We start from the raw sequence: 9,773 nt of genomic DNA, 5'->3' as shown, positions 1-9,773 counted from the left end.
TGGCGCGCTTTTTAAAAAAAAGGAAATTATTCAGGTAGACATTGTGCACATTTATTAAAATAGCGGCGTGTTATTCTACAATTAGACAACAATAAACCAATCGCATTCTAGTGGAAGACAGCGTATGAAAGCAGCGGGAGTGACTCCTCCTCCATCGGACTTCAGTCGTACTTTAGGTTGCCCATGCAAATGTACTTGATGTCCACATAGTCGTCGATGCCGTGCTTGGAGCCCTCCCGTCCGACACCGGACTCCTTGACGCCACCAAATGGTGCCTCTGCAGCGGAGATGATGCCTTCGTTAACACCGACCATGCCCACCTCCAGTCGCTTGGCCACCCGGAACACCTGCTGCAGATTCTCGCTGTAGAAGTAACCGGCCAGGCCTCTCCTGGTGTCGTTTGCCTTCTTCACCGCCTCCTCTTCGTCTCGGAACCGTATGATGCTGACCACTGGACCAAAGACCTCCTCGGTGTAGAGTCGAGCCGTGGGCGGCACATCTGTGATGATTGTGGGTGCGTAGAAGAGGGATCCCTTGTCGGGCAATGGCTGTCCGCCCAGGATAATGTTCGCGTTCTTGGACCTGGCGTCCTCCACGAAGCCACTGACTTTGTTGAACTGCATTTCGTTGATCAGTGGTCCGATTTGCACATCGCATCCCTGACCATCTCCGATCTTCAAAGCCTCCACGCGTTTCTTCAGCTGCCCAACAAACTTATCGTAGACGCCATCCTGCACAAAGAATCTATTGGCAGAGACGCAGGTCTGTCCGCAGTTCCTGAACTTTGAGGCCATAGCCCCATCCACTGCTTTCTCAATGTCTGCCGAATCGAAGACAATAAAGGGAGCATTGCCGCCGAGTTCGAGGCAAACTCGTTTGATGCCATCAGCAGAGCTGCGGAACAGCAGTTTGCCCACTTCAGTGGAGCCCGTGAAGGATATGCCCCTCACATCGGGACTCTTGCAAAAGAGTTCGCCAATGGGAGCCGCTTTGTTTGTGGTGACCACATTTATCACGCCCTTGGGAATGCCAGCATCCACTGCCAACTTGGCCACCGCCAAAGCAGTCAGAGGAGTATCCTCTGAGGGTTTCACCACGACCGTGCATCCTGCGGCCAACGCGGCTCCAGCTTTCCTCGTAATCATGGCCAATGGGAAGTTCCAGGGCGTGATCAGGGCCGCCACTCCGATGGGCTGCTTCATCACAATGATCTCGCGATTGGGCAAACCGCTGGGCACAATCTCGCCGTAGATGCGACGTGCCTCCTCCGCAAACCACTCGACAAAAGCGTTGCCGTAGGCCACCTCTCCCTTGGACTCGTTGATCGGCTTGCCCGACTCGGCCGTCATTATCTCGGCTATCTCCTGTGTGTGCTGCTCGATCAGTTTGTGCCACTTCTGCAAGGCGGGATTAGATAAGATTAGCATAGGTTATTTGGAGACTGGAGGGAGAAATGGTGACCCACAGTCGAACTCTAAGTTTAATGCATTATGATAAGTGGAACTTGAGACTTATATTATAGTAAATAAGAAATTTGTGGGTCAACCATTAGCACCCCTGATAAGGAATGATACCGGGCACTCACCTTGAGCAGGTTGGAGCGATCTTTGGCCGTGAGGGATCGCCACTCCTTGGACTCGTACGCCTGCTTGGCGGCGTCTATGGCCTTCTGGGCGTCCGCCACCGTCATGTTGGGCACTTTGCCGATGACAGCACCATTGGCTGGATTCCGCACCTCGAAGGTCGCCTTGGCATTGCTGGATTCCACCCAGGCGCCATCCACCAGCGCCTTATCCTGCACCAGTGCCGAGAATCCTCGCATTCTGCAAAGGCTTAGGCTGCTTCCTGTTCGTGCGACTCCGCTGAGCTGTCGCCACATTCTGCCGGTTGCTACAAATAAACAAATGAACTGCAATTAACAATTGGCTACTAATCGATTATTGACCGGCTTGTAGCCGCTCTCTTTATCACCTTTTTTTCACCTGTGGGGGGAGTGTGAGGTGTTTATCTTATCTGCGACGTTATCGGGAAGTCGCTCTGCTGTCCACAGCTGTAGATATTGCTTCTATTGGGCGCTTTGATTGGATTTAATTGATTTTAATTTGATGCGCTCCGAACCAGCAGAGCCTTAGAACTGCCAACTCGTTTTCACGTTATCAGCAGCAGCTGTTCCCCAACTGAGAACTGCCAACTGGTTAATTTTGTTTGCCAGCTGCTGACAAACCGCGAAAAATGTACCATTTAAATAAGAAAACAGCTTGATGACATTTATGTGCCAGTCTTCTAGCAGCGTATGGAAAACTGTTATAGCAAACTTTTATTAAATGTTAATAATTGCTACATTTAAGGACATTCAAAGTTGTAAAATATGAAAAAGTACATGCGCCATGCTATACACATTTGCCATAAATATTTCCCCTGCTATTATCGATTTCACTTCGTTCTATCGATCTGCAGTTATGCAGCAATCATCTTCTGTCAGGTGACTAGGCGGCAGCCGTTTGACTTTCAAAAAGAAAAAGGGAACGACAAGAAAAAGAAAGTCCATTTGAAGTTAGCTTCCTGATTCCCATTTTAAGTCGTTGCTATTCAGCGATTTTAAGGCAGCGCCACTTGTCCCAAGCAATCTCTGGACAATCGCTGCCTTTCGCCCGATCTGCCCGATCTTTTTTGCATGCGCCGCCAACGTGGAGCACTGTGCTCCATTTATTATGACTTTGTAGCCAGGCATCACGACCATAGATTTCACATATGCCGGCAGCGGTTCTGGCAGAAGGTGGGTCTCCCAACCCATCCAAAGCACTTAGAAAAAATGAATCAATTTTTAAAAATTCCTTTTTATTCTGGCAACATTTTGTGCAATTTAACATTACCTAATTAAGTTTTAAGGTTGTGAGGAAGTGTTTGTGTTTTTAGGAACTTTCTATATTTTACTGCAAATGGAATATGAGTTGCATGCACCTTTTTTTTTGTAATACTTATTTTGCTGAGTGCCACTTAGCATTAGACGGCGGCAGGTTCTGCCTACTGGGCTACTGGTCATGCAGCTTCCTCCTCCGGCGACTCACCTGGTTGCCGCTACCCTTCGCCCAAGTTGCTCGCAATCTGTGTTGCAAATTTTGTCAATAAATTTTGGCTAAGAATGCCAAAACAGGCGGCCGCCACACGGACATCATAACTGTTAAGATAAGATTGCCTAGATCGGCGATCCCGGCATCCCAGCATCCCGGCAACCAGAAGTAGTCCCGCTTCGAAATGAATTCAATTAGTTGTGATTTAAAACTAATTGAAAATGCGTCTAGCTCGGAAGCAATCGTGAATGCTGCCGGCTCCTGTCGATAGGTGTTTAAGTTATTTGTCTTAAGTGCTGCCGGGAGGTGTGCTTCCATGTCCCATTCCAGACTGATCGAGATCGGGATGCACAGCGAGAAATATTTCACCTATTACTAATGTACTAAGTATGAATTAGGAATTTTTGTTTTAAGATATAGCCTCAATTCTACTGTTAACAGAGTTACTATTTATGCTATAAGAATGCGGAATAGGAGCTTCTCATTTTCCAACCCATATTTCCCTTATGATTTAACAAGCCATATATACATATATGAATTTTTCAAAGTTAATCATTGATTAGTAATGTAAAAGTGCTCATTATTAGTTGAACATTTTGTCAGTGTTTCCTTTTCAGCGAAGGCTCATCAGCAAGCCATCTAATGAAGCAGTCAGTCAGTCAGTCAGTTGGTTCGTTGGCAGTGGAAACCAATCTAATGTCTACTTAACTGCACAATTTTGACAGCTTTAATGCGCTGCCATGGCCGGCGAATTTATGGGGCCCACGTTTTTCATTATCGAATGCAAACAATTGACAACCCAGAAATAGAAAATAAGGCAGCCGTGTGCCTTTTGTGCCGGCTAATTGTAATACGAAATCATAACACGCCATAAAAACGACACAAAGCTGGAGAGATGGGATCGCATCGTAGAGGATCTTGGTCTTGGGACCGGTTCCTGTTTGCTGTTTAGCTGTTTTCTATGTCTTTTCGGGGCGGCGGCCCTGTGGAAGCCCAAAACCAAGACGCCGCCCTGGCAGCTGGTCAATGGGAACAATGATGTGTGGCAGTAGCGCTCTCTCTCTTTCGTTGCAAAGAACGCCATCTCTTTCGGATTTCGGGAGGATACCACGGCACTCTCTAACGCAAAAGCAGTCGAGCCATAAATCATGTTTGGAAACACGTTCCTTAACGCGAGAATAAGAATAAGAATAAAACATCTGTTGTTTCGGTTTCTGTTTCTGTTTCTGTCGCTTTGGGATCGGATCTGATCTGGTTGGGTTGCCTGGCAGCTTTCTTGCGAGGACAAAGGAAAGGACTCGCAAGCTTAGGGCGCAAACTGGTTGCCAATTGTCCTGGCAATGTGGCAATGTGGCAAGATGTGGCACGAAAACAAAACAGCCGCCGAACAGATAAATGTCGTGATCGACTCACGCAACAGCGGCAGCTGCTCCTCGGAATTAACCATCTGAGGATGGGTTACACATTAACCCATTGAGGACTTTGAAACCCAAACCAAACCCATTTCGAACCGTATTTCAAACTAAATACTAAACAGCAATTTCCTTACTTGGTGCTCAGTTGTATGCCTCAAGTTCTATTGATGAACGTATGACATAACGTTGTTTCCTTATAAATGAATGGTTTATTGTTTTTATTATTATTATAAGTATCTTAAATTTATTTACCATGGGTTCGTCTATATATCTGTAACATGATAGAAGAGGTTTGGTCTTAATATTCACTTTATAGATGTTGTTTATAAGGAGGGCAAAGCTAAAGCTCTTATAGGGTTAACCTTCGCAAATGGCCGCTGCTGGCAGGATAACAGCTTTCCAGATATGCATGTGGGCTTCAGCCGCTCCTGTTGCTCCTGTCCCTCTGACCGGTTCGGATTCGGATCCTGGTGGAGATCCTGCTGACTCACCTTGGCACGTGTGCTTAACGATCGCATCGCCAGCTGCTGGCAAGTCAAGTCGCAGGGAAATCGAAGCAGGACGCGCATGGAGACGGCGCTGAAGACGAGGACGAAGACGTGGATGAAGACGGAGCAGCTGCCAGGATACCTTAATTTCGAATGTCCCATCCCGCAACTGAACGAGGCGTCCTGAATGCGTCAGCAGATTAGCTCTGTCCGGGTGGAAGCAACACGTGTGCGATTGTGATTGCGATCCCAGCACAGGATACCCTATCCATTCCCCTATGACGAGCCTATATCCTTTTTTTTTTTTTTTTGTTAAGTAGAAGGTTCCCGCAGCCTAGCTTAATTATTGTTTACCTTGGCATCAAGGTTACGGCATTATGATTATGCCCTACTTGATTATTATTTCATAATTCCGCCGCCCATTGTGTGTGCCTCTTACCTCTCACCTCTCCACTTTCCCCGGCGTGTCCTGGCATGCACTGGAACTCGATCTCGTTGTCCTTGGGCCGCACAAAGCGATCCCTTATCCGTATCCATTGTTGTCCTTCGATGTACGAAAATACGCCTCGCCAACCCCATAAAATGCACACAAAGCGAACACCCGAATATCCGAGTATCCGAGCACCGGAATATTCAAGATTACCAAAATCTAGGCGTATCAGACATAATACCCTTCGGAATGAAGTGAAAATTGCTTTCCTAACGAGTGCTTTTGTGAAAATACCTTTCTTTCAGTCGCATCCAAAGAAAATTGTTATGTGAAAGAAATATTAGGAAATTTCTCAAGTCAAAAAGTTTCTCATTTCCCATAATTTGATTGATTCTGGTGGGATAATGGCATCCCGCAGAGAAGTTGAGTGCTATGTTTCAAGTCCTGGGCGCATATAAGTTTACCATTAAAAGTTATTTTTTTGCTACTGTTTGGGATCTATTATCCTGCATACAGGATGTTTAATAGCTACTCATATCTTAGGGCATTTTAATTGCGAACTTCCTTTCCAGCATTCACATTCATATCTGCGCATAATCCTTTGGTTCGTCCTTCTGTTGTCTGTGGATAGGAAATATAATATTAAATTGCGCATTCCGTTCGCTTCTCCTTCCCCAAAACTTCCCAAAACTTGGTACATTTATTGCGACTTACTCATCGCGAAATTTGGTCCGTGGATCTCCAAATTTCGGGGTGGATTTTGAACTAGAAAATAAGCACAATTACACTGTAATTCTAGTTGGTTACTGCCACTGAACTTATTTATCAACAGAAGGTTGGTATTTGATATCAAATAAGTAAAATCAGTTTGAAAATGAAATTTCTTAAAACCAAAGTACATACATTCGAGTTACATATTGTCATGCAGTTGTCTATTACTTTCTTGCAGTGTAAAAGCAAATCAGCATCAAATGAAAGACATGAGCTCTTCACCAAATGCTAGGATTGGAAAAAACTGTACCGAAAATCGCTCAAAAGCGCGTAAAACCTAGTTTGAGTAGCAATCGAATGAACTACGCATTGGGATTCGATCCTGGCATGAATCATACATGTGTGCCATCATTGTTTTCTATAATTTATGCAACCCCAACCCCAACGCACAATGCCATTCGCAGGGCGGAAATGGGGTGGCCCATGGGGTGGGGTGCAGCATCTCCATCTATGGGGTAGTTCGCTGGCAGGATGGTACACAGAAAGAAAATTCGATATGCCAAAGAAAAGTATATCCATGCATACTTCCTTTCACTACAATAAATGCTAAAGAATACGCTTTACTTGTGCAACTCTTTAATATAATACCATGTTTATTTAAGGACATTTCTTGAGTTCAAGTAGTTAGTTTTTCTGAGTGCATGCCTGCTGCTGCTTCTGTTGGATACCAGAAAACTCCGTTGCGTAGTCCTGGCTCAATTGCGTCGTCGAGGGATTCTCACGCTGGATTTTCCCAGTTTCTGTCCTTGGCCCTGCCCTCATCCGTGTCCTTATTCTTGTCCTTGTCCTTGTCCCTGATCCCTGATCCCTGGACCGTTTGCTTAGGGATTTAGCATTTTTCCTCGCTGGCTTGTTGTGTTTTTGATTTGGGTAGGCATAATTATGCCTCCGTTGCATTCACATTCACATTCACATTCAAATCCGGTGCAGTGCAACATTTCTCAATTCGCATTTCTCGCATCGCATTTCCGCTTAATTGTCTACGTTTGTAACTGGCCAACAAGGATGCGAATATAATGGAAAGGAAGCGGGGAGGAGCGGAGAAGGACGAGATGATCGCGATCATCATTCGAAAAGCTTGCGGCAGCTGTTGTCTCTTATTTTCGCCAAGTTTATGCGAATCGCCCGAAACGCATAAACATATCAAATTACGACGATCGAATTTTTGTAAAAACCGGAAGTTTTTGAGGCTTTTTGAAACGCGAAAGACAAAAGCCCAGCTCATTGGCGGCATTTTCTTTTCATTTTCTTATTATTATTTTAATTTACACGCAAATCCTCATAAATTTCTTAACATTTTTGCACTGCAAGATCATCTCATACGACGCCCTTGAGTGGACAAAAAAAAAAAGGATCTACTCTCTGGCGATCTTGAACTTTGCGTGCCATTTCGATTGGCGATCGCTTGATTTGCTTTCAACTCGCTGCAAATACGATTTCTGTTACATTTTTGTCCAGCTCAAGTTGGCATCTGTTGTTATTGGGCAAACAGAGGTGATCGCACTGCAAACAAATAAATCAGCACTCGTAAAACAACGGCGATCATTGGAGTTCAGTGGAAGATTTGCTGAGATCGACTGAGATCGGCGGCATCTTTGCTGCGAGTTGGGGATACCTTCACCTCCAAGCGTGGGTCAAGTTCATTGACGCCCCAGTTTTGGCCAACACCACACTCAATAACCTTTCTTGGTAGCTGAATCACACAAATCTTGTGACGCTTTTCATCCTCTAACTGACTTTCTATAGCGAATAGAATTGCTCATTTGTTATCATCCTTTAAATGAGTAATAAATCCCGCTACTAAGCTGATGTTCGCGCTGATCTGGCGGCTTATCCCCCAGCTGAGAATGCAAATCCATCAAGATTCAATGCTCGACTGCCTCACAACTGGAAGATGGCGGGCTTAGATCGCTTCACCGCCATATGGGTGATAATGCCAAATTTGCACACCATCGATCGGATGGATAGATGGCCCTGTTGCCTGGGGAGCGTTATTCGCGCTAACAACTTCATTCAACGGACAAGATTGCAAATTGCGAAGAGATCGATCAAAAATACTTTCACCTCGGCTCAAATGAGACGTGAAATTCGCTTTTGCGCAAGAAGAATCCTGTAAATGCAATTTGCCACAGAGGGATTTCCATCGCATCGATTTTGGTACGTTTTTGCTGCTGCAACTATTGTCCTTTTTTGGGCTAAGCCGCAAGAGCAAAAATTTGTTTGCCGCTCGAGATCGATCATTTTGAGGGACCGTAAATCACGACAGGATGTGCAGGACCAGTGTCCTTTTGTCTTTGCGCTGGCATTGTGCTCGAAATGTTGTTTTTCTTTCGGCTTTTATTTTGTACCCTCTACTGTTTGCATTTCGAAATGCAAAATATGAGCAAGAGGCTGAGGAGGAGAAATGCTCAACGATCTTTTGGCGATATGCAAACATCTGCCATTGGCCCTGTTTACTTGCCTTTCGACCACGATCACTCCACTGAACGCAACTGTACCCAGAATTTCACACAGAGAGAAAGAAAGAGAGATCGCACTCATTTCTCATCAATTTGCTACGTGATCTACCAGGAATCGGTGCAAGGATCATAGTGGAAGCGATCACTCCACACCTGTTATTTAGGACACTATTAGCTACGTGAGTGCACAGCGCGGTCTTCACTCAAGAAATCCCAAGACCACATAGGATCATGTATATGTATGTATGTATATATAGATATATATATATGTACTAAGCGAAAAGGCTTAAGCCAAACCTGTTGGTCCGCCTAATGCCGCACATTAATTCAATAGGCCACGAAGGAGGATCGTGGGTTCGCTCATGCATGTAGATCACCGCAGCGGATCAAAATAAAGATCGAAATGCAGACTGGAGGTCTTTGAAAACAGGCCTAAAACAGGTACAGGTAGTCCAAAGTCCTCTGTCTGCCGCTCGTCTACAGGATTAGCGTTAGAAAAAAGGATCGATGAATGCGCCAAGGATCTTGCCGGATCGCCAATCGAAGTGGAAGCCCTTACACAGCGTTGGTCCATTGCAATCCATTCGAGCGGAAGTAACAGCTGCTCCTGGCTCTTGTGATCTGGTGATCTGGTGATCACCATCTCTTTGGTTCCTTGTAAGACGGGCTGGCAATTATCGATGCTGCAGCTGTAAAATGGCCGAAAAACAAGCGACCCATAAAGCCGAAATCACTGCCAAAGCTTCGCTCCCACACAAAAAGCTTCCTGCGGCTACGATCGTTCCGGTGCACTGTCACAAAAAGTATAGCAACTTCGAAGTACATTTGGTTCTTAGAGTGCTAAATTCGAAGGCAGGACTTGTACCTTATGGATGCAGTTTTCAAAATTGTATAAAGTACTAAATTCGAAGGCAGGACTTATACCTTATGGATGCAGTTTTAAAATGTATAGTATAAAGCTTTTCTACAGTGTGGAAGACGCTCTTCTGGTGCGAAGATGCATTTCTGTGTTTTGGGACCGCTCTTCTTCTTCGACGGCTGTCGTTGTCGCACCTGTCGCACAATTTATTTTTCGCCCAAAAAACCAAAAAACAAAAAAAAAGCCCAAAAAGCAATGCAATAACCACCGAAAAAATACA

General features: G+C 45.2%; 1 protein-coding gene across 3 annotated transcripts; it reads right to left on the bottom strand.

Moving 5' to 3' along the window:
* Positions 1–29: 29 nt before the first annotated feature.
* On the bottom strand, positions 30–2,142 carry LOC6538491 (succinate-semialdehyde dehydrogenase [NADP(+)] GabD). 3 transcript variants are annotated; one of them, XM_015193400.2, is made up of 3 exons: positions 1,972–2,142; positions 1,586–1,909; positions 30–1,397 (listed from the first exon to the last, which is right to left on the bottom strand). In XM_015193400.2, the coding sequence occupies exons 2-3, from the start codon at positions 1,877–1,879 to the stop codon at positions 162–164; spliced, it is 1,530 nt and encodes a 509-aa protein (XP_015048886.1). In that variant the 5' UTR covers positions 1,880–1,909; positions 1,972–2,142; the 3' UTR covers positions 30–161. The 3 variants fall into 3 exon arrangements, with proteins under 3 accessions (XP_015048886.1, XP_015048885.1, XP_002099013.1); XM_015193399.2 differs by having other exon boundaries at positions 1,586–1,890; XM_002098977.3 differs by having other exon boundaries at positions 1,586–1,887.
* Positions 2,143–9,773: the final 7,631 nt, after the last annotated feature.

Source organism: Drosophila yakuba, chromosome 3R, assembly GCF_016746365.2.
Source record: "Drosophila yakuba strain Tai18E2 chromosome 3R, Prin_Dyak_Tai18E2_2.1, whole genome shotgun sequence".
NCBI lineage: Eukaryota > Metazoa > Arthropoda > Insecta > Diptera > Drosophilidae > Drosophila > Drosophila yakuba.
The sequence above is the reverse complement of the archived record's forward strand: the minus strand, read 5'-3'. Positions and strand labels throughout refer to the sequence as shown.

What these genes read in the sequence shown, in the direction of transcription:
- LOC6538491 (XM_015193400.2), bottom strand. Translation starts at nt 1,879, where the DNA reads ATGTGGCGACAGCTCAGCGGAGTCGCACGAACAGGAAGCAGCCTAAGC. An exon ending in ATCGCTCCAACCTGCTCAAG is followed by an intron (nt 1,398 to 1,585) that starts GTGAGTGCCCGG and finishes CCCGCCTTGCAG; the next exon opens with AAGTGGCACAAACTGATCGA.